We start from the raw sequence: 25,319 nt of genomic DNA on the forward strand, positions 1-25,319 counted from the left end.
CAAATCCTTCCACATTTCTACAAGGAAGCCTATCCAAAAAGGACTGAATTGCAAATCCTAACAACCTCTTGTTGGACCTCAAGAATTAAATAAACAAGGGCGGGGGGATTTAGCTCAGTAGCACCGCGCCTTGAAAGCACTAGGTCCTGAGTTCAATCCCAGTACCAAAAAACAAAACAAAAAAAGAATGAAGTTAGGGCTGGGGATTTAGCTCAGTAGTTTCACCGCCTTCTGCACAAGCGCAAGGACCCGAGTTCGATCCCCAGTACAAAAAAAAAAGAATTAAGTAAACAGAAAATATAATCCTCTGAATTTAGCACTTTTACCTTTTGCCCAAAAATAAAAGCATGTGGGGGAGGGTTCATTAGCACAGAGTTATTCTTAAAATTCCTTTAACAAAACCGTGACTTAAATCAAGTAGCAGTGATTTGGGAGAAGGATGGGGTATGGAAAATTGGTTGTTCTTCCTGATTAAATTTGGTCTCTCTTTTAATTGGATATTTATAAAGTTTATCTTTCATAGAAGAATTTGATACTTATAAAAATCTTTCTCTTGGGCCCGGGATTTAGCTCAGTGGTACCACACCTGCCTCACAAGCGCAAGGTCCTGAGTTCCACAGCTGGTACCAAAATAAAAAACAACCAAAAACTTTCTCCTAATATGTACTGAACTTGTAATTTTTCATAGCATGGAAATCTGAGTCTTGATTCTTTGGTTATAATGACTGAATACAGTGTTGTTTTTTAAATTTTTTTTTTCTGAATACAGCGTTTTTGCCCACAATTAGTGAAAAAGAAAAACTTGCTTTTTTCTCCCTTTTCCTTAAAAGAATTTCATTTTATCTTCTAGGAATTTATCTCACTAATATCTTAAAAACAGAAGAAGGCAACCCTGAGGTCCTAAAAAGACATGGAAAAGAGCTAATAAACTTTAGCAAAAGGAGAAAAGTAGCAGAAATAACAGGAGAGATCCAGCAGTACCAAAATCAGCCTTATTGTTTACGAGTAGAATCAGATATCAAAGTAAGTAGAATTATCTGAGGATATATTTCTAATTAAATTTATTACATGCGTGATAAAAGCCAGATTTGTTTTGTAAAAAAGGGAAATAAAACTTAAAATATCTAATTCAAATTTTCTTTAAAGTTTTCATAAATTATTTTCATGAAGTTCAAACAATTTAAGATATTCACTATTAATAATTATTTCTTTGCATTTATTTTAGAAGTTCTTTGAAAACTTGAATCCAATGGGAAATAGCATGGAGAAAGAATTTACAGATTATCTTTTCAACAAATCCCTAGAAATAGAACCACGAAACCCCAAGCCTCTCCCAAGATTTGTAAGCATTTATATATGTACCTTTATATACTTTCTGACTTGTCCTGTACCTCTGGTGTTGTCATCACTACTATATGTGTTATAGGTTCATTTTTTTTTTTAGATTCATTTTTTATAAAGGCATTCAGGGATTAAATGCACACATGGTAATTAAAAGTAATCAAAGTGTGCTTAATAAATAAACCTAGAAATATCTTCCTTGGTTCCAAATACATGAACATTAATATGAACTTGAATGAATCCTTTTATGATAAATTATGAAATTGAACAAATATGTAAGTTATTTTTGGTTTTAACAAAAAAGTTCAAGATTTATTCTAAAGACGGAAAACTTAATGAATTTATACTAATTTACTTATATTAACTTCAAGCTTTTTAAGGTAATGATTTATTAGAATTTTTAACCATGAATCATTAGCCATACCAGTATCAGGTTTGGCTCAAGATACTTTGTTAAAGCATTCCACTGTTGGGCCTGGGATTTAGCTCGGGTTCTGCTGCCTGCCTCACAAGCGCAAGGTCCTGAGTTCAATCCCTGGTACCAAAAAAAAATTCCACTGTTTTGTATTACTGGTCAGTGCCTGGCAAAATTTATTGTACAATATCATGACCTCACTGATCTAAATATGTTCTCTCATTGATTAAAAAAAATGAAGAGGAAGGAAACATAAATGGCTTCTAAGTGATCAAGATAAATCTCATAATGTCTGTGAATTAAAGCATATGCAATTTGCCTCACAGGCAAATTTTTAAGCCTTAAAACAGTTTTTAATAAAATGAATTAAAAACAGCAAATTAGAAATATGTATCTAGGCCAGGGATTTAGCTCAGTGGCACCGCGCCTGCCTTGCAAGCACAAGGTCCTGAGTTTGATCCCCGGCACCAAAAAAAGAAAGAAAGAAAGAAATACGTATCTAGTCTGGTCCAGTGAAGCACACTGTTATCACTGAGAAATGATACTCTGCAAGGAAAATTCCATAAAATTAATATACATTGAGATGAAAACTCAGGCAATTCAATGCATTTGTAAAGAAGCTCAAACAGTCCTAATGGCATCAGTGTATTACAACATAGTTACTATAATTCATGATGATTATCCTGGCTTTTCCAACAGGTTGAATTTGCTCCATATAATCTGTTTTAAAACCCAGGGAAATACACAATATATTTTTAAAAAATTTTTTACCCAAAGATATAAAAATAACATTACTATAATGTTTACGGAGTAAAACTCAGTTAATTTAAAGAAATTCATTTTCTAACAATTTAGATAGCCAAAGCTTCAGCAAAATGGAATAGTAATAGTTTAACTTGGACACGCTGATTTAAATTGTTACTTCCTGATTGTTGATTTATGGTTTTCCTAGCTTTTTAGTTGCAATTTATCAGCACATAGAGAAAATCATTCCTTTCTACCATGGTGTTTTAAGTATTGTGTTTCTTTTAATATGTCTACAGCCAAAAAAATATAGCTATCCCCTAAAATCTCCTGGTGTTCGTCCATCAAACCCAAGACCGGGTACCATGAGGCATCCCACACCTCTACAGCAGGAGCCAAGGAAAATTAGTTATAGTAGGATCCCTGAAAGTGAAACAGAAAGTACAGCATCTGCACCAAATTCTCCAAGAACACCGCTAACACCTCCTCCTGCTTCTGGTGCTTCCAGTACCACAGATGTTTGCAGCGTGTTTGATTCTGATCATTCAAGCCCTTTTCACTCAAGTAGGTGCTAAAATTTTAAGTGCTATAAAGTTATTCGTGCTTGAGGTAAAAAAAAGTCTCTTTGATCTTTTGTGGATGTGAACTTACACACAAGTCAGATACCATTTCAAAAGATATCATTATAGAAATAAATTCTGAACTCCAGCAACTTACAGTTTTTTAAGTCTGCTGGAACAGTCCTCTTTAAATTTATTATACGTTACTGTAAAGGCCTGGTGGTAAAATTGGTAAACTTCATTTGAGTGTTCCAAATGCATTTCTCGTATCAAGAGGAAACAAAGATCATTCTTGGAAATCTCCAAGGAATCTCAGTGCTGTATTTTCAGTGCTGCCTCCAAAATTATTTTAATAATACTCAAGATACGCCATCCCCTCCCCACCAAATTCTGCAACAGTTTCTCATTTTACAGTATATCACATTCAAACTTCTACTTAACCCTTCCTTAGCCTGCCCAAGGTACCTTGATAATATTTAGTATATACTGGTACACTGCCTGTGCTTTTCAGCAGAACCATCTGGATCTCATAGATGCATATTGTGTATCCTTCTCTTATTTCTAGACCACTCTCCCAACAGAAATATAATGAGAGCCACATGTACAACTTTGAATGTTTAGTATCCATATTAGGGAAAAGCAAAAATTATTAAGTGAAATTAATTTTAATAATATATTTTATTTAACCCAGAATATTAAAAATATTGATATTTCAACATGAAATCAATATCAAATTTATTATTGAGGCATTATACATTCTATTTGTTGCATTTTATACTTACAGTACATCTGAATTTGGACAAGTCACAGTCAGATGTTCAGTAACCACCTCTGGCTACCAACTGCACAGCCCTTTGGAAAGCAACCTTTTAAATCTAGATCACAGTTATTTTCGCTTCTGTTTCATATGGAACTTTTAAAACTTTTGTAAGAACACATCACTTTTTAAAGTTATTATTAAATTAAAATTTGAATATATTTACCTTTATCCCAGTTGTGACTACTTCCACATGCTCTTTTTTTTGTTGTTTCTAAATATTTGGGGGGTTTTGGTGTTTTATTTTGTTTTTCTTTGGTACCGGGGATTGAACTCGGGTCCTTGCGCTTGCGCAGCAGATGGCGAAACCACTGAGCCAAATCCCCAGCCCCTCCACATGCTCTTCTTATTGGCTGTCTTAGCTCAATGTGCTGATCAAGCTCCAGCCCAGTATTTGACTGATAGACTCCAATATCGGAAGTAACATAACATTATGGAGGCAGAACTTGAGAAGCACTGACCTTGGAGTTAGGAATCCTGGTTTGGCATCCCAGCCTGCAATGCTTTCTCTGCCTTCGAGGAGCCAAACTAGATTTTTAAGGTTTTTATTTTGATTTTTTTTTTTGGTGCCGGGAATCGAACTTGGGTCCTTGCACTTGCACAGCAGGCGGCAAAACCACTGAGCTAAATCCCCTAGCCCCTAGATTTTTAAGGTTTTTTTCAATTCAGAGACTCTAGGTGAAAATCTACTTTTAATAATTTTTTAGAGGTATATTGTTTTGAAATTTGGTCCATAATCCTATTTGTTTATTTCTGTAGTACGCATACATTTGCAGTTACCCAGCAGTCTGTCTTACCTTTGTACTATCTAAAGTGTATTTGTCTTGAGAATACATCTTGGCTTTATTTGATGACTAAGGATCATGGAGTTATGTTATATACATAGTAAGCTGTCAGATGCATATTTTTAGTAAGTTCAAATTGACACTAGGTTTTTTTAAAAGCCCTTTTATTCTCTTCAACTTAACAACCCTCTGAATTAAGAAAATAAAAGGAGCACCTTTTCAGTATACCTTACTTACCTACAGTCATTATTGGTTAGACCCATTTAGCTGTTTGCAGGATTTCTTTCCCTAGAGCAGACAGCTGTAACACCATATTATTGAGCCCTAAATAAATGACTTACTGAAAGCTATCAATTGTGAATTCTCTTCTCTTAGTTTAAATCACTAAAAATGGAAAAGGTAGAAAAACAGCCGATGAACACAGTTTCTCTGCTGGTGTTAAATCTGTAACTGATTCATTAGACGGGAAAAGATGTTCCCAAACCCAGTGCTCTGGATCAGTGCTTTGTTTTATGCTGCAAACTGACAAGTGGAGAAAACACTGTTTCAGGAGTTAGGCTTTGTAATCTTAGACTTGAGAGTTTTTCAATTTCTCCTTCTTTCTCATAAAGAAAACCCCTATTACCACTCCCTTTCCTCTTAACAAAAACTAAAAAGAACTGATTTTGAAATCCAGACCAATATAAAACCATCCATGTGCTCAGTTAACCCCTTACTTAAAACCTACCAGCAGCCTGTGTCTATTAAAGACTGAACTTTTACTGAACAGATCCTATTGCTGTGGGGATTGTCAGAGCCTCCAACTTGCTACCTACTGTGTTGCCACCAGACAGAATCCCCACTTCCTGCTTATCTCAGTGGCTGGCAGGAAAGAGCTGCCTTGACTATAGTTTCATGTCATCTATACACATTCCATTCACTACAAGGCTGCAGAAAATCCCATTGCCTACATTCCAAAAGTCAAAAGGCAAAGTTTGACTAGCTTTTTTATCAGTTATAATGCCTCTTTTTTTGTTGTTGTTACCAGGGATCAAACTCAGGACCTTGTGCTTGCAAGGCAGGTGGAATGCCACTGAGCTAAATCCCTGGCCCAATGCTGCTCTTTTTTTCCCTTTTGCCTCTTATAGTACTTTTTCCCAAAAATGATTTATCTTTAAACCAGTAGTTCTTTCTTACCTCTTGCTAATAAGAAGAATAATTCTTCTCCAGGAAAGCCTGCAGTTTTACTGATATGAAAAATAATGATGCCACTAGGAAAATCACAGCTAAATGTCCAATGAGTGAAGACATAATGCTATACAAGTCTACAGAAAGATGGCCTCAGAATGCAAGAATGGCCATTGAAAGCTTTGTGATAAAGACAAAGGAAGGGAAATAGCCACCTACTTGGTGCCACCACATGCATCCCACATTCAAAGCCCTGCTCTTCACCTTGCCCTGGCCTGGTCCACTTGTGAGGTGGTTCTGACAGTGGCTGAGAAAAGAGGAAAGACCACTGGTTTACTGCTTTATTTCTGCCTGTAACAAAGAAGGAAAAATGATGAAATGCCCTTGTTACCTTTCCGTTTGAAGATGTCCTGGTGCTAAAAGGGAGCCTGGCCTCTGTTTATAGATGAGCTTTATTGTATCCCTTAGTGAAGAAAGCCTTGCAAGCAAAAGATGTATTGCAAGCATTTCAAGCTGGAATGCTAGGCTCTTCAAGGAAGACTGTTGTGGGTGACAGGTTTGTAATCTCATATTTATCAGAGTTTTGTGAGTTTAAGAAGTTATCTGTCACGTCATTTTTCTTTCCTTTAGGAAAAGGCTCTTTTTCAAAAATAACTCCTTTATAAACTGAGGAGTATCTTCTACTGTGATTTCAACTTGACTGTATAGTACAGTACCCTAGGGAGCTTTAAAAAAATGGCCTAGCTCACTGGCATTAGCTACTGGGGCATTAGTATTTTTTAAAAATTTTCTAGGGGAAGCTGAGTGTGGTGACACATGCCTGTAATTGCAACACTCAGGAGGCTGAAACAGGATCACCATGAGTTTGAGGCCAGCCTGGAGTACGTAGCGAGTTCAAGACCAGCCTGAATTACATAGTGAGACTCTCCTCCCCACACAAACCAACCTCCCCCCAAAAAGTTTGAGGGGAGTCTAATGTGCAGTCAAGATTGAGAATCATAGGTCTGTTATCTGGAATTTACCTAACAAAGTAATAGTACAATTTTTTTTTTTGGTACTGGGGATCGAACTCGGGACCTTGCGCTTGCAAGGCAGGCACCAGAACCACTGAGCTAAATCCCCGGCCTAGTACAATAGTTTTTAATGAATTGGATTTAACTCCCAAGCCATCATCAATCAGTTTGTTCAGTCCCTATGATAAGAATTTCTGACATGTGTATCACACACTTTCCAGTACCAGGAATCAAACTCGGGACTTTGCCAGCTTACCAGGCAGGTGCAGTGCCGCTGAGCTACATCCCCAGCTTTTTTTTGTTTTAAGCCAGGGTCTCACTATGTAGTCCAGGCTGGCCTCAGACTCGCAGTGATCCTCCTGCTTCTCCCTCCCAAGTGTTGGAATTCCAGGTGTATGTCACCACACCCAGCATCTGGCATATTTTTTTAATAGAACACATAAATTTTTTTTTAGCACTTGGTATTGAATATAGGGTGTTCACACTGAACAGCATCCCCAGCCCTTTTTTATTTTTTGAGATAGGACTAAATTATTTGAGACAGGTCTAAATTACACAAATTGCTAAATTGCCCAGGTTGGGTTCAAACCTGTTGATCCTCCTGCCTCAGCCTCCTAGAGTGCTTTAATTACAGGCATGCACTATAATGCCTGGCTTGAAAGAATATTTCATACCATTTTCCAGGCAGCAAAATCAAGCAACTAAAGAAAAAAAAGAAATCAAAGACATGCCCCAAATTTACCAAAACCATGAACCTAAACTTGTAAACTTGGCCTTGATATACAACACATCTATATACACAAGTGCGTATGCATATGTCTAATTATTCTTTCAAAAAGTCTGCAGTTTGTGGCAGTCATGACCTTTGTGTTTTTATTTTGTTTGTACATTGTACTAAATATAATTCCATGTTCTTGAGGCTTATCTCCAGGCAGTACATTTATTTCTTGTTCAAGAAAAGTAAGAATTATTTAAGTAAGTAAACACTAGAGCTGGATACCCTCTTAAACCTATTTTGTTGTAGGTACCAAATTATGAAAAAAATCATTGACAGGGCAACAGCTTCATGTGACTTGAATATACAAATGTATTTTACTCTTCTGAAAAATAATAGAATAAACTGGATTGATACACTTAGTAATCATGGATTTCAAACATCAATACATATGGAAAGGAGATAATGCAACAGATTATTTTAATATGGGACTGCCTGGGAAATCTGAGGAGTATATCTTTGTAAGCAATCAAGTTAACAGATGTCATCAAACAACTGAACCTGGAATGTAAAACATCCTCCTCTGACCAAATAACTGGAATAAACAATGTTCTAAATTATTTGAGTTACTGCATATTATGCAAAAATGTGAGAAAAAGGGAAATGCAAATTTTCATAATCACCTAAGTCTAGTATTATAGGAATTAATTTAATTTCTCATGCATTATCCATTCCATGTGTTGGTAATTTGAGGCAGTGTAACATAAATAGCTCTACTGATTTAGAACCAGTATAGGACATCTAGTGTTCTGTCTCAGTTCAACTTTAATGTTTTGGGGGCTTTGGCTTATGATTTTCAATTTTTTCTTAAAAGATTTAGTACTGTTGAAGTTAGAGATTCTAAATTTATCAGGGAGTTTCCTATATAAAATGTGTCTAAGAATTAAATGTATATTGATTTTTTAAATGTTTATGAGTACAGAAGGAAAAAGCTGTTTAATTTTCAAGCTTGTTTTAATGTCCAAAGCTCTAGTTATTTTGTAATAAGAATATATGCCCAAAAAATTGTTTCAAAAATATATATTAATATTAGTAAGAAACTCCCTTTTATTTTTGAAAGTATATAAAATAGTTGTTTCACAAGTTTGGATTTGCAAAATAATCTTTAGTTAGGGCCAGGGATTTAGCTCAGCGGCATAGCACCTGCGTAGCAAGCGTAAGGTCCTGAGTTCAATCCGCATACCAAAAAAAAAAATCTTGGGGCCGAGGATTTAGCTCAGTGGTTTCGCCGTCTGCTTTGCAAGCGCAAGGACCCGAGTTTGATCCCCGGTACCAAAAAAAAAAATCTTTATTTAATGATATATTTCTATGCGTTCAGCTAAATTCTTCACTTGAATTGGGTTTATACATTTTTAGAAATCTTTCAGTGATATAGGATGGTTTTCTCATGAATATTTTTCATTTAATTATTATGGCATCGAGTAGTAAACCCAAAAGGAGTCTTCAAAATTCCCAGTCTGACATTAACTCAATTATTTTTTCTTATCAAAAGTAAGTAGTAATAAAAAAGTAAGTAGTAATGAGCTTTTGCTAAAAATTTACAGGATTCTTTAAAACTAGAATGACAAGAATAACATTTTCATCATAAATTTTTACAGATGAATATGTAAAAAAAAAATCTACTTTTTCTTGTTTCCTTTCACAGGCAGCGATACCATCTTTATCCAAGTTACACTTCCCCATGGCCCAAGTTAGTATATTTGGATTAAGACTCATAATTTTCGCTTTGGCTTTAAAAATCAAACCAAGTATGACCTGCTAAAACTCTCCTCGGGTCTGGCAGCATTGGTATCTGCTTGCACCATCTTATAAATGAGGCCTTCACTTATGCTGTCCTTTGATCATGAATGATTTGCTTAATTTTATATACTTTTCATGCTTTTTGTAAAACCTTTTTTCTCTTTTGAAAGAACATATTAAATGAGTGGCTTCTACATTTAACCATTTCTCTTTTCCAACTATAGAATTCTAAATGTATTTTAATGCTCAACTTTGAAAAAGGAAGCAAAATCATGCATGCGCATATGGGAATGCTAGCAGCTACATGCAGTGTCTAAATCACAAAACATACTTAGCCTGGTGACAGCAGAGATTGTAGGCAAATAACTGCTTTTGACTTTAGAAGGATTATCTTATAACTGTAATTATTTAAATTACAAGGCCTAAATATTCATCACAGATAAACAAGTTCTATTGAAGCTATTTGCTACTAGCTTTAAACTTTTAGTTCACTAAATCCTGTTTTAATTATTTTAAGCTAATAAATTAATATTTTGCTGCCTTTTCTTGCAAATGACTTAAAAATGTGTACAATTAAAAAATATTAATTGTAAGCTAAATTTAAAAGTGGATCAAAATGTTGATCATTGTAACGATATCAGTACACAAATAACTCTTTTAGTTCTATATTGCTGTAACATTTGATTGACAATAAAAACTTAATGCTTAAAGGAATAAAAAGAACTTGCCAAATATAGTTTTGAGCGGTTGTTTCTATAAATATTTTCATATATTTTTATAGTGTTTATGAAGTAGTTAACAATGTATTTGTGTACTGTCTTATATTATGCCCTTTTCACCATAAATGTCTGTAAGATAGGTTCCAATTAGAAGCTTTATTTACCTTTTTGTGTGTGTGTGCCAGTTCATCAGCTTATCCCTCAATCAGGGTCACTAGATTTTGGTATACCTGTATTCATTATCAGAGTTGCCCAGTCATCTTGAATAGCTCCATTACAGTTAGTTTTTAGATTAGATCTGATGAGCCTTCCATGCCCACGAGAGCCTATAGCCCAAGCGAAACAAGGAAAGGCCCTCCCAGGCACCAGATTCTTCCTCCTGCATCCTTTAAGGGAATTGCTGGGGAGAGATATTGGACAGAGTGCTTCAAATTCGACAGTTCCCAACTAATGTCCAGTTAAGGGCAGGGAAATTCTCAATTAGAGGGAAAAAATGAGCCCATGACAAAGCTTGACAAAAATTACTATTCCAAAGATTTCCAAATTATCTTTTCAATAAAGTCTGAGGATCAGACCCAATTAAAAGTTCCAGTAATAAATTAACAGTTATTTTGTTAGAATGTTATTTTGTTCAATAAACAAAATAACGACATCTTTGGCAGCTTTTTTCAAAAGTTCTGCTAAGACATTTCTGCATGTATTTATAGCAGTTTGCATCAATGAAATATTACTGGGTATTGGTTATAAAGTGCTTTTGATACTTTTACACATTTCTTTTAATAAATATTAGCAATTTCCAGCTAAGCCTTTTCAAGATTAATGAGTGAAATAAAATTCCCATAAACTTTTTTGAAATTTAACATTGTACAGGATCTGCGTCAGTATCATCTATAAGTTTAACCAAGGGCACTGATGAAGTGCCCATCCCCCCGCCTGTTCCTCCACGAAGACGACCAGAATCTGCCCCAGCTGAATCTTCGCCATCTAAGGTAAAGTAGAAAATCTTGTTATCTGGAAATTAGAATCATTAGTTTACATTATAGTCAGTTGCTTATGTCTAGTTTATTTCTCACTGGAATACGTTAACATTTCAGAGTAATTGTACTGAATAGTTTAAACAAAGATTAAATATGGATTTAGCATCCAGAATGTTTCTTTTTTTTCTAAAGGTAGTTTTTCAGTATGTTTGCAAAACCCTTGAAACCTAAAACTATGGGTATTGTCAAGAAAAAAAACAAGTTTTAATTTATAAAGTAAGAGTAATCTCAAGCAGTTCTTTAAAAACATACACAGGCACAGAGGGGGAGGAGAGAGAACAAAGAGGTCTGAAGTTTTGCATAAAAGTATATGATAAGTGAAACCTAATCTTTGCATATGCTAAAAGTTATCTGAGCCTATAGGGTAAGATCTAGCATGTTTCTAAATGGGGTTTTCACAAAAACTCTAGATTGGAAGAGACCCTAAAGGCTCATAATGACTATTTGTTCCGTCTTTTTTAATAAAAATGTATTTACTTATTTTGCCAGCTGTTAACTTAATTCATTTGTTCTTATGCTGTCCAGAGAGCAGAGCACTTAGATAAGCCAAGGCATTTTTTGCAGAATTTGATTAAATATTATATATTAAAATGAAACTGAAAAACTAATGGGTAATATACACTAAATCAGAAATTATATTAAAATAGGCAAGCAACAGCAAACAACAAAATTCTGAGAAATAAAACAAGGTAAAAATTTAACATTGGCAAAATCAACTTTTTTTCTGTAAATTGGCAAAACTAATTATTTAAAACATACGGCAAAACTTGCTGTTCCACACCTAGTATTCTACCAATAGCATGTTTGAAAAGCCCAAATTCTTAATATTTTCATGGTAGTACAGTAATTCTATTAATAAGTATGTTTTATTCTTTTCTCATTTGTTAGATTATGTCTAAGCACTTGGACAGCCCCCCAGCCATTCCTCCTAGGCAACCCACATCAAAAGCCTATTCACCACGATACTCAATATCAGATCGGACCTCTATATCAGACCCTCCTGAGAGCCCTCCCTTATTACCACCACGAGAGCCTGTGAGGACACCTGATGTTTTCTCAAGCTCACCACTACATCTCCAACCTCCCCCTTTGGGCAAAAAGAGTGACCATGGCAATGCCTTCTTCCCAAACAGCCCTTCCCCTTTTACACCACCTCCTCCTCAAACCCCTTCTCCTCATGGCACAAGAAGGCATCTGCCATCACCACCATTGACACAAGAAGTGGACCTCCATTCCATTGCTGGGCCGCCTGTTCCTCCACGACAAAGCACTTCTCAACATATCCCTAAACTCCCTCCAAAAACTTACAAAAGGGAGCACACACACCCATCCATGCACAGAGATGGACCACCACTGTTGGAGAATGCCCATTCTTCCTGAGTTCCTCTATTCTGGGATGTACAGTTTCCTAGCCCAAATCCATTGCTGGCAATGGATGCACTGAGCATGCCAGCACTGAGGAGTTAAAACTAGAACTCCAAACACTAATGACTCTACTTCAAGATGCAGTTTAAGACAAAGAATTTTAACCTAGACATTAATTATAAATTGAAATGCTATTCCAGTATAGAATATGTGGAAAGACTGATCTAGAAGAATTGGACAACTGATTGCATCTGAAAATCAACTGAAGGGACTTTTTCTGGCCAATAGGCAAGAACCCTCATTTTGTGAAGTGATCTTTATTGTTGAAGGGATGAAAACAATCTAGTGTCCACCAGGCCCACATGACGACAGTTTTTGTAATTCAAAATATTATGCACTTTTAAAAAAATCTTAAACAGGGATCTTACTGTCCTCCTCTGTTCTCCTTTGCTTTACTCTTCTACTTTAGAATATTTTCTTAAAAATCAAAGGACTGTGAGGAAAGGCTGTGGTACCTGACCTTGTTGAAATCAAGGCCCCAGCACTGTACTACAGTCCTGTTTACAGATTATTACAGTGAATTGAATGGGTACCGAGGCTTCACCAAAGAGGTACTTTTTTGTTGTTGTTGTTGTTATTATTGTTTTAAGAATAATTATACCAATTTTAAGAACATTCCCTACCTACCCCCACACAAAACAAAATCTGGTGTTGCCTTCAAAGAAGAAAAGTTTTGTGTCATTAACATGATGGAAGAACTTTTTTTAAAATGTTAACTGTCAAGTGTATTATTTACATTTAGGAGACTGTTAATCTACACTAGATTGTCATTTCCCCCTTCTCCCACAAAGGTTTACTGGTAATCCATGTCCTGGCTCGTAGCTGTCCCTCTAACAACATTATGGAAGCGTAGGCACCCAATGTGAAAAGGAGCATTTGCTGGGCATCACTGACACCATTCATGTTTTACTAATAGTCAAGTAATCCGCATACCTAGAGTTACCTTGCATTACCTAAATCATGTGTATATAGTGAATGTTATATAATATACCTAGCAGGTCTGTTTTAATTTAATTGAATAAAGATACAAATACTTTGTCTGGCTGGCATAGATTATTATATGAAGAAAATGGTTGGTTCTTATTTCTTTCAGTTGAAAAACACAAACACTAAGCATAAAAGCACGTATTGTGTGGTACGCTTTGGTTTCTAGTTGTGAATATATGTATTGATCTTAAAGAATGGTCTAAAGTTGCAGTTTGGCATGTATGAAAATATTTGGTTAAAGAAGGATGGGTATCTTTTGAGCAGAGCTGTAGGTTTTTTAATTTCTTAAGCAACATGTATACAGTTTGTTAAGGTTTATATTGAACATTCTATCTTGTTTGAGGTCTATCACAACTATTCATAATATGTCATACTCATAATAGGTCATCTACCTACATCACTAATATAATATGGATTTTTCATAAAGCCTATGTACTGCTCTTCTGAGTCCTAACAAATACTGTGACTGAAATGCATGCAACTTTGTTGAAGAGAAAAAGTTTTTATTAATCTCCACTATAATGTCTGTGTAATGTGCAGTATTCCATCCTCAGTCATCAGTTCATCAGTTACCTATCTGCATGTGTCCTCTGAATAATGAAGCAACATTTCCTGTTAACCATGTCATTAGAGACATTTTTAGAAGTGCTGCATCACAGTGGAAACTAATACTTTAATAATTTCTGATATTTATTAAAGCATTAAATGTACATCACAGTAGTACAGTATACTCCTTTAAGAACAGCAACTATGTTAATTGTACCATCATTAAGCAGTCCATCCTGTTATATCCTTTCTTATTTGTTAAAATTGAATCTTTTTTGTTTAATGTCTGTACCATTCCTATTATGATAGCCATTTTTCCTTCACAAAATGTCCCCTCTTCTGAAAATATCCTTTAAAATTAATTACAAATCCCCTCTTGGTTGCAAAGTGTCCATAAGACCATTCATTCAACAAATATTTATGTAAGTATACTTACTAATGCTGCTACAATTAATTGTGATACACATTCCAAAATCTCCCATGACTTTTTATCGGGCCAGCCTAATTTTCCCTATGATTTCCTCTTTTATGGTTTATTAACCACTTCTTTTTAATTGTTCCATCCCCACTCCAAATGAGAACCAGATAGAAGTCACACTGGTGCCCATCCAGTATGTCTTCTGGCTAACATGCTAACCTTCAATAAGGTGATGACCCCTTTCAACCTGCTTGATCCTGTACAAAGGAAAAACTCAGATTCGGAGTTCTAATCATCTTTCTCCCAGAAGGGACCATTCTTCTACCCAGTGGTTTTAGTGGACCACTTCACCTAGCAACAGTTTTATATGCATTGTGCATAAGGAGGGTATTTTTTATCCTGAAATGTGATATTTCAACAAAAATATTTTCTGCAGTTGTAACTGATACGAAAAATTCCAAATGGATGCCCTTTGGTGGAGGTAAGAAAACTGTATCCTTCTCGTGGTTAATTTGTCTCAAACTAGCAGACAAATTTATCATTAGTGGTAATTGAAATATACCTAATGAGGGACAAGAAGTGACAAAAAGTAAATGTATCATCACAAAATTCTGCTTTGGATCCAGAACATTACAAGGCAGTCAATGCAGCATGACTTTCTGTCAACCACATTCCAAAACGTGGGACATTTCTTTAAGAAACAGAAATATTCTTAAATGTTTCATTATCTTTGGATCACAATGAAAAAAATTTCCAGGCTCAATCTTGTGGGCTCAAAACCCACAAATATAACAGAATGGAAAGCTTTTCACATCTAAGCATTTCTAAAAACAGGACAGAGAAGTATGTCTCTAAATTTACTGACAGACCAAGATTACTCTTCCCAGTGCTCCAAATCTATTTTAATGCTACTATGATCAGGAAATATACAAACATCAAAAATTTGCTTAATTTAAGTTTTGTTGAGCATCAAATCATGTGTTTACTGTATTACTGCTCTCTAACAACTCAAGGTATGTCTTAATGGATATGAATTAAGCAGACAGCAGGCCATACTAACAATCATAAACAACAGAACAGTCTAGTAAACAAATACTATGTCAGTTGGAGGCTACATTATGGTTCTAAGTTCTTAATGTTTTTTTAATCAAAATTACTTTATACAAACCCAAAGTTTATGATAATGACCTTGTAATTCTCAAGTTTAGCCTACTTCAGTCTTTCATTTCATTGTCTTAATATGACAACTTAAATTCAGATTTTTTTTTTTTAGTGGCTCAGCAAAACAAATGGGAGAGTTGTCCCAATTAGTGTTGTACATATTGAGGGAAATCTTTTTTTCCTTTAGATTCAAAAACAATTTGACCATTTATTTCTTGGTATTCTGCTGCTGTGGGTAAGTTTACTTATTCTTTTGGCCTATATTGTGTGACTCTTGTACTCCTGTTCTATTGCACATAAATTTTTACCGGTAAATACGTATCACGAAGTTAATTATCAGTTTGGCTGAAAGAGAATTATGCAGTGAAATTATAAGGGAAAGTGGTGACTTTATTCAATTTTTTTCTCTTTTAAAACATCTCATTACTAACTTATAAAATCATTTCATAATCCCTTACACATGAGCCAAAACTATTCTGAGCTCTAGTTAAGAAAAGCATGAAGTCTATATGATAAATATAAATGACAAAAGCACTTGTAACTTCTTTTCATGCCTTATTTTCCATTTTTTACACCGTAAAGTGCATTTTCTGTCAACTGTGAGCAAATTTCCCTTTTGCCTTTAATGAAAATAGTGCATTAAGTAGCCTGTTGCTGCAAAATTATAAAGCAAGTTAGCTAAAGGTGGGTCACATTGGACTACCACTCAGAATCAAGATGCATAGAAAGATCAAAGTTACATGTGGTGTGGCTTAGAGAGTGCACCTGTGCCAGATGCATGCCACTTTCAGTAGCTGCCAAATGTGCCTTTAATTAAGAACATCTCTAATTTTTTTCTTCAGATCAAGTCAGCATTTGGGGGTGGGATTAAGGCAGGGAATTGGGGATGCAAATATCTGGTGAAACCACCAGAGAATTTGTTTGTCAAAGTGACATGTATAATTTTAGTTAAGATGTGTCTGTGTATATATGTGTATTTGCCTTTGTTTAGTAGCACAGTTATTTGCTAAAATTACTGTCAAAAAAATATGCTGTCTTACTTTGATGTAAGAACAAAGTGTGGTCTATACATCTAATATAGCCTTTGTACCTAACCATGTTCGTAGGTAATCTTTGTATTGTGTGTGCAGCAGTATTTGGTTTGCGTTTAAAGTGAAAATAATGGCTGTTATTTTTCTGGCATTACTAAGATAAACTGAAAAATAAAGAAAAAAATGCCGTACATAGCCCACAAGTGTATTATTTTTTTTCATGTATTTATTTTAGAGGGCAGTATTTTTAGTCATTAGTGATCATTATTTAGCTTAAACTTTCCATGGAAAAATACTTTGTATTTTATCATGGTCTTACTTTGGGGGCGCTTTTTCCCACAAGTTATTATAAAAGGGTAAAAGTTTCCTATTACTTTCTGTGTCAAGTCCTGACTGTAGTGAGTGGAAGGTCCTTGGGGTGCAAATGAGTAAAGTAACCTTGGGTGTACTTGGATGCAGTTTCAGAGGGCTGAGGCAATTGTACCCAAAGAAGTTTCAGCTGTCAGTTCCCTAACAAGCAGTTTTTGCTAAGACCTGCTGGAATGAAGCAGCTTGACTTTGTAATTCTTTCTAGGTTTGACAAGAAAAGATAAGGAGTGTTAGGTTGTATCTAAATTATGTAAATATGAAGTCATTCAAGGTAGATTATATACTGTAAAAACTGATGAATCCTTAGAGATCCAATCTACTAATTTAAAAACAGGCAAGTGAGGTCTGGAGAAGGGACATGACTGAGCCAACATTATGTGGCAGTTAGTGACTGAAACCAGTGGCTCAATGTCCCTGGTATTTGGAGGACTGCTTTCAGGAATACCTAAGATTAACTGGTGACTTTTTCTCCTAATTTAAAGACATGAAATCATTCATTTATACAGATTTATTTGATTAACCATTGTGAAATCCAAGCATGCACTGTGGAGTATACTATAGGTAATGATTTAAAATACCCGTAGGCAAATAGTGTTAACATTGATATTAGTCAAACGATTCAGCATTTGCTCTTGAAATGTTACTTTTGAGTTTTAACCAGATGATTTGTTTTTCACTTATTTTTATCATGTTTGAGAGCACTTAAGCCTCAAGAGAAGGAATAGGGGGGCCAGCCCCAAAGCTGAGCCTGCCTTTCTGCAGATTTGATAGTGTACAATGCAAAGAAGCAGTTTATGACCATTCTAACATTTTAGGACTCTGACTCTACTTATTGGAACCAAGAAAAGCTACACATTGTTTAGAATCTAGTTTCTCAACTTTAATAACTCCTCAAAAAAGGAAGAATCAATGTGGTAAGAGTAAGCAGGTTCTTTGGAATCGTACTTGTTTATATTCTCCCCATACTACATGAGAGACTTTGGAAAAGTTATTTAATCTACTTTTTATTAATACAAGGAGGGGCATAAATACATCTAGGGTTTTTTTGAAATTTAAAGGTCATATTGTAAAGCCTTTCTCAGAGTAGATGCTTTACAAATGATAAAGTTATGAGGGACATATTTTCTAAATTTGCCTCTTAGATAGCTAAGTGGTTGTTTGTTCATCCTGAAGTCTCCATTATTTGATTTTTTATCCCTTTCTTTGCTATTTATCCTCACTTAAATTGGTTTTAAATAGGTTATAAGCATTTGATAAGGGCCCATTTGGCTGTTCAGAAGTTAACAAATACTTATTTTTCCCAGTCAGTTCTGATGTTAGGAATCCAATGAACAAAAATCCATTTCATCATGGGATTTATCATTTAGTGAGAAGATGTAGACAAGTAATAGGCATAATCAGTAGGTATATTATATATTAGAATTTTTGTTATGAACCAAAAAAAGATAAGGTTATTAGGAATGTAGGATAAAAAGGAGACAGAATTTAAATGGAATGTCAGAATCTATTTCATAGAGAAGCTGGAACATAAAGACTTGAAGGAAGGCAACGTGCAAGTATCTGAGAAAAAAATATGCCAAGTCCCAGGGAGCAGCCAGTTAATAAGCCCAGCAGGAAGAGCATTTTTGGTATATTTATGGAATGGGGAGACTGCTTGTGTTAGGAGAGGAATCTGGGTAGACTAGAAAGAGGTGCCATCAGAGTTAAATGAGGTCTAGATCACTTGAAGCTTTAAAAGCCCTTGAAATGTCTTCAACTTATGTTTGAAAAAAAGAGCCCTTTGAGGGGCCTGGGATTTAGCTCAGTGGTTCGACTGCCTGCTTCGCAAGCACAAGGTCCTGAGTTCGATCCCTGGTACAAAAAAAAAAAAAGAAACAGTCCTTTGAGGATTTCAGCAGAGGAGTGATGTGATCTGATTTACATTCTGGGTACTGTGTTGAGAAAATGGATTAAGAACAGGAATAGTGCTGGGTGTGGTGGCGCATGCCTATAATCCCAGCACTCAGGAGGCTGAGGCAGGAGGATCACCGTGAGTTTGAGGCCAGCTCTAATAAATAGTGCGTTCAAGGCCAGTTTGAACTATATAGTGTGACGTTGTCTTTAAAAAAAAAAAAAACAGGAATAGGAAGGCCAGCCCAATTGAAAGTGTCTTGAACTGTAGCAGTAGCAGTAGCGAGAATGCATATATTTTGAAGAAAGTCAGTTTGCTGGCAAATTTGATGTGAGGTCAAAAAGAGAATTATCAACAGAAACAGAATTTTCAAGGGTGACTTCAAGGTTTTTGGTGAGAGCAACTAGAAAGATAAAGTTATCATCAACTGAGATAGGATATGGTTGAAGAAGGGTTGGACACATTAAGTTCAATAAATTAAAGATGTATATCTTAAGAGAAGTCAAGGAGATAGAAATGTTAGTCTGGAGTTAGAGAAAGGGGTCTAGGCTAAAAATACCAAATTGTCATGTCACTTTCAAAAAGACCATATTTCAAAGGAAGCAAACTGGATAAGATCACTAAGGAAGGGAGTATAGACTAGAAAAAGAGGAGCACAGACAGAAGAGAGTCCTGGAGCATTCTATCATCCAAAAGAGTAGCAGCAAATAGAACAAGGAAGAACTGCCAGTGACTACAGATGAAAACCAAGACTATGGTGTGCCCTTAAGTGTTAGGTAAAGAAATTATTTCAGAAAGAGGAAATGATTAAATGTTACTTTTTTTTTTTTTTTTTTTTTTTGGTACCAGGGATTGAACTCAGGACCTTATGCTTGCAAGGCAGGTGGTGGAACCACTGAGCTAAATCCCCGGCCCAAATGTTACTTGATAGAGATAATAAAATTATTCTCATAATAATGAGAATGGACCATGTGTTTAGTTAGCAACATGGTAGTCATCACTGATCTTAACATAATGAGTCCATAAAGTGATATGAGCAAAAGCCTGGGTTTAGTGAGTTTAGTAAAGAATACAACAAGTGGGCTAGGGGTGTACCTCAGTGATAAGAGTGTTTGCCTAGATGAGGCCCTGGATTTGATCCCCAGCATAGCATTCTTAAAAGTTGCATAGCAGGAGAGATACTGTGGTTGTTTCATCTTTAAAGTTTTATAACAAAAGGAAGCAGAGAACTGGTACATAGCTTGAACCATCAAGAGGTTTCTTTTGCCTTAAAGATGGAAGAAATAAGAGCATGTTTGTGTGTTGAAGGTTTGCCCCAGTAGAAAGGAAAATGTGATGAGAGGTAATGGCCTGGGGTCTAATGTTTAATGGAAACAACCCACTCAGAATCACAGATGGTATCTATGAAGGATCCTTTAGAATAGATCCCACTGTCTTCAGAGGAACAGGTCTATAAGAAAGAACATTTGATGTTACCGTGACTAAACACAGTGAGGCAAGATAATAAAAATATCTCACATATAAGGAACAAGTTTAGAAAGATTATGCACCGAGCTCTTGGAAAACAACAGATTTTGGAAAACAAGTTGTTTGATTTTGGGATAAAATCTTGACTATTTTGAACATCTAACAACTTATCAAAAAGTCCTCTTTAGTATTGCCCCAACTCATATCTTTGTGTTCTTATATGTTCAAAACTCAGGTCTAGGGCCGGAGATTTAGCTCAGTGGTTTGGTTGCTTGCTGCACAAGCGTAAGGAACCAAGTTCAATCCCTGGTACCAAAAAAAAAACCTCAACTCTAGTGTCACATATCAATTTCTATTTTTTCCCCTAAAATATGTCTCCATCAATTTTCTCAACCTTGTTTCAACCCATGTCCCTCTTTGAAAAATGGTATCTCCCCCTTCTCCTTCCACCTCCCCTCCCAGAATATGTGACTCACTGGCCGGTTTAGTCATTGCAGGAAACAGGAACTCCAACTATCCTGAAAGCACTGCTGTTTTAGGTACAGGGGGAAAGTTATTAATGGTGATGTTTCCAAAAAAAGTTTAGTCTGAAAACTAGTCTAAATTTCTCTATATAACTTAATGTAAGACTTCTGTTATTATTTAAAGTGTATTCATTTGAGTCTCTGGAATATACAATTTCATCAGTTTATAAAATGAACTCATGTGTATGTATATTTTCAGTCAAAATGTATGTCTGATAGTAATGCTCACAGACAACAAATTTAAGAATACAAAAAATATTCAGTTGGGTTTTGATGAATTATTAGTTTTCTGTATCTCAAGCTAAGTCTAATCATCTCTTTATTCTGTCATAAAACATAACTTAAAAGAAGACTCTGGGGTGGTTAAATTTACACACTAGATCATCCCAATTTATTGGTATAAGAAGTAGAAGCTCTAAAATTTCAGTGGACTAAAGAAAATAATCTGAGTGCATTTAATTGCAGGTTTCTGGATCCCTTCCTCAAATATTCCAATACAATGAGACTGAAATAGTGCCCAGGAATCTGCATTTTTATAAATGCCCTCATAGAGAGGATGGCTTATGAGTACAGACTTGAAGAAGGTGAGAGGATGAGACCTGAGGTGTTACAGAAACGCTGTTCAAAGGGTTTCCCTGACATTCTAGTTACAAGTCTCAGATTTATCTGTTATGTGCTGAAGTAGCCCACTGAACAGAATCCTAGAATACTTGGTCCACAAATCCCTGGTTCTCAAAGTTTCCAATTCTAAAGTCAGAGAAACAAGATAATCCTGGCTTTAGTTTATAGGGAAATCCTGCAAAGCTACAGAAGAGACCTGTTGCAACCCCCAGCCTGTCCAAAAATCTCCATTTTTTGTGGGGTGCTTTCTGCTTATCAAGCCAAGCATTTCCCAAGGACATCTGTGGTCTCCTGAGTAAACTGCAGTTCTTAGAGGACGAAAGATCATGGATGTAGCAACTGCCAAAGTTTCCCAACCCAACTTCTTCCCTAAAGAAACATTACATTAAATACCATCACCATCACTAAGAATCCTATCTCCCTTGTCAATTTATAGTGCTACCTAGGAAGATTATAAAATGAACCACGATAACAAAGAAATGGCAACTTTTTAACTGAAGAGATGTTTTCTAATGCTAGGTGCTGTGAAAGTGGCAGTAGAGCCTTTAACTGATTCTAAAGACAACTGTATTTTATTTCCTTTGTGATTGGTATTTCTTTTCTTTTAAAAATGAAGATCTTTGTAAAATTAAGGGTAGAGGCCACACATGGGGGCGCATATGTGTGTAATCCCAGCACTCAGGAGGGTAAGGCAGGCGCATCACCATGATTTCAAGGCCAGCCTGAACTACATAACAAGACTCTGTCCAAAAAGCAAAAGAGAAAGCTAGAAATTAGGCCTGGGGGTGTAGCTCAGGGATAAAGCATGTGTCCAGCATGTGAACAGGCCCTGGGTTCAATGTCAGCACTGAAAAAAAAGGAGAAATTATTTTCCACCTATTATCGTACCACCATTAAAGTTGCTATTAACCAATTCTTGAGTACCTCCTACTATGAATTCAAGAAGTAGAAAGGAATAAAAAAGATACGGTATATATAGTTCTTGCCCTTGAAGGGACTTGCATTCTTATGGGGAAGATAAAACAACTACATTAAAAAATAAACTAGTCACATCACAAGAAGCCACTATAGGTGAGGGGTTTAAACTGGATCTTCAGATTAGTAGCAAGGAGAAGATTAGAGAACTGGCATGAAGCAAGAGTGAACCTGGGCAAGGTGCATAGCTTACTGGGAAACCAAAAGCCCAGGGTGGTTGAAGTAAGCTAGTTCACCCAGAACTGTATTAGATGGTAGCCAGAAAGAAAACTAGGAGCCAGATGAGAGAAAGAAAACCTTAAATGTCAAGTCAAGGAGTTTGGAATTTCATGGCAGACCAATATTTAGGAATACAGTATTAATGTTGCTGAAGACATGTAGGAGGGGTAGGAGCAGGTGATACTTGGAGATAGTTAGAAAGCTACCAAAAAATCCAGGTATCAGGAGACAGAGACTCACAGCGGCAGCAGTATTATTAGCTTTATAACATACAGCTAAACTGAATTGTACTACTGTAAATTGACAATATCAAGATTTTTCAGAGGATGCTATCAAAGTGAAATTTGGGAAATGTATAATGTTATTTGATCTACCCAGTAATAATTTTTTTTTCCAGTACTGGGGATTGAACTCAGGACCTTGCACTTGCAAGGCAGGCGCAGCGCCACTGAGCTAAATCCCCAGCCCTACCCAGTAACAATTTTGATGATAAACAGGATGTGAAAAGGGAAGGAATCTTACTGTTGTTCACATTTTATTTAAGAGGTTATGACTTCTATTTCATGTGAGTTTCCATGTCCAGTTGATTTGGCAGTGTGCTTTCAAGCACTGCCCTCAAACAACTTTGGCCTGATAAAGGAGAAAAATCTAATTCCATTAACTGCAGAGAAATGAAAATACTGGCTCAAACTTAAATACTGCAAATTCTACACACTTGGCACAGTGGTCCTTTACATGTTCCAAACACCTATTATTCAAAATGCTAACAAATGGGTCCCTACTTAATCGTTTCACAAGGAGAAGTTCTAACACTCAGAAATGAAACTTTCCCTAGTTTATCAATAGCATGTTCATAAAGGAACAGCATCTGAAGAAGTCCACTTGAGTACTAAAATTCTGAATGAACAGAAGCCAAATATTCCTAATTTTTATAGGTGACTGCCTGGGAATAGAGACAAATAATGTAAAGCTAATTATTTTCTATTATGAATCTGAAATTTGGGGTGTATCAAGGATGCTGAACATCTGGGACATACCCACGTGGAAACAGCACATTTTACTACCCCAGAGCCAGGCAGGCCTCAGCAATATGGTTCTTCCACCTGAGCTGTAACAGCTTTGTTTCTGTATAGCTTCTGGGTACTGTAGAAGTCAGGCACTGCACCCCTGAGTTTTCATTCTGACCTAATGTCTGCAGCAATCATTGTCTATGTGCCATTAAAGTCCTGGTGCTGTTGCCACTTTCTGTCCAGTTTGAAGAAAGTCTTTTTAAGAGGATGTGACTACATCAGTGTTTTTTTCCTAGTCCATCTGGTCACGAGTATGTGTAACACTCAGGATCACTAGTGGATCTTAAATACTGAGTACTCAAAGGCCAGGGATTTAGCTCAGTGGCATCGCGTCTGCCTCGAAAGCACAAGGTCCTGAGTTTGATCCCTGGTACCAAAACCAAAAAAAAATACCGAGTACTCAATAAAACAAAGGCTCTGGAGTGGACTGTTCTCATCCTCAGCACAATCCACATAAGAGAAAATACATCTTTGCCCCATCCCCCTTTCTAAAAAAAATCTTGTTCTCTTTACTGTTTTCCATGACCACAGAACATATTTAGAGATCAATGTGTCTTTAAGCTTTAAACCTTCTAAATTGTGATTTAAGCATAATTTCTCCATAATTCAGCTTTGCAACATTTAAAATAACAGTTGTGTTAATTAATCCTTTGCCATAAGGCATGCTGCATATTGCCTTGGAAGTTCTGGAAAACAAATGGCAAGACACAAATGGCCCCTAACATAGTGTTATATTAGTCTGAGCACACTGGGATGAATTAATAAACTAAATGCCTTGGAAGCACAAAATTCACATCCACATTAAACATAATTATTATATGAACATAATATTATACTTGGGGAATGACTTCAAGGTGCAAGTTTTTATTCTTATAAACATTTATTTTTCCTCCAAATTTATTGTGCTTTTCTATAATGATGTGAAAAGTCTTCATTTCCCTTTTCCCAAGTGTTGAAGTTCAAAAAGTCAGGTCTTAACCATAGACTAATCTTCATCTCTTCAATGTCTTGTATGTTGATTTAGTTTCATATGTATTTATATTAGTTTTCCTCAGGGATTTATACATCAATATATATATTCCTACACAGATATATACAAGCTTTTTATCCTCATCTTACCACTTGAGAATACAACTTTAAGTATGTTTTACACAGCTGTTCCTTGGTCAAGGTCATTTGCAAGAGCAAGTCGGTTTCTGAAGAAATCTTGTTTTGTAGGTGAAGGATCCATTGAGGGATTCTCATTAGTTTTTTCCCTGTATTCTGATCCACTGGACCTAAAATCTCAGCACACAGATAAAGTACAGGTTGATTTGGTTTTAATTGTTTTCAAATATTTTATCCAAATTGTTTCGCATTTGTAAAACAGTTGCCTCCTAGACCTGGAATAATTTTTTACTCCCCTAATTTCAAGACTCAGGACATGTGTATCTAAGATTTGCTGTAAACATAAAGAGAATATCTTTCTAATCTTTTATGGAGATATGTAACAACTATATATG

The 25,319-nt window shown here is 35.8% G+C and overlaps 2 protein-coding genes across 21 annotated transcripts in view; one reads left to right on the forward strand and one right to left on the reverse strand.

Moving 5' to 3' along the window:
* Positions 1–25,319, forward strand: part of Sos1 (SOS Ras/Rac guanine nucleotide exchange factor 1) — a 166,418-nt gene that overhangs the window by 109,371 nt on the left and 31,728 nt on the right. For 2 of the 5 annotated variants that reach the window (XR_015453000.1, XM_087216114.1), the window contains exons 18-22: positions 851–1,023; positions 1,226–1,342; positions 2,800–3,064; positions 9,263–9,307; positions 10,947–11,065. Coding sequence is in view for 4 of the 5 variants with exons in the window: in XM_087216114.1 (XP_087072240.1) it covers positions 851–1,023; positions 1,226–1,342; positions 2,800–3,064; positions 9,263–9,307; positions 10,947–11,065 (719 nt within the window). In the remaining variant the exon portion in view is untranslated. Of the gene's footprint in view, positions 1–850; positions 1,024–1,225; positions 1,343–2,799; positions 3,065–9,262; positions 9,308–10,946; positions 11,066–12,001; positions 16,877–25,319 lie in introns of those variants that run through there. The other 3 variants (XM_004839335.4, XM_004839336.4, XM_087216115.1) reach the window with 3 other exon arrangements.
* Arhgef33 (Rho guanine nucleotide exchange factor 33) overlaps positions 1–25,319 on the reverse strand; it is a 191,438-nt gene that overhangs the window by 89,188 nt on the left and 76,931 nt on the right. For 8 of the 16 annotated variants that reach the window (XM_004839329.3, XM_021253745.2, XM_087216125.1 and 5 more), the window contains one exon: positions 14,198–25,094. The exons of 4 other annotated variants lie outside the window; for them this stretch is intronic. In XM_004839329.3, the coding sequence (XP_004839386.1) occupies positions 24,965–25,094 (130 nt within the window). In that variant the 3' untranslated portion in view covers positions 14,198–24,964. Of the gene's footprint in view, positions 1–849; positions 11,088–14,197; positions 25,102–25,319 lie in introns of those variants that run through there. 4 more of the 16 variants (XM_021253755.2, XM_021253752.2, XM_021253757.2 and 1 more) reach the window with 2 other exon arrangements.

The sequence above is a fragment of the Heterocephalus glaber genome, unplaced genomic scaffold (assembly GCF_053883595.1).
Source record: "Heterocephalus glaber isolate CG9 unplaced genomic scaffold, H.glaber_assembly_v1.0 deba00001457, whole genome shotgun sequence".
Classification (NCBI taxonomy): Eukaryota; Metazoa; Chordata; class Mammalia; order Rodentia; family Bathyergidae; genus Heterocephalus; species Heterocephalus glaber.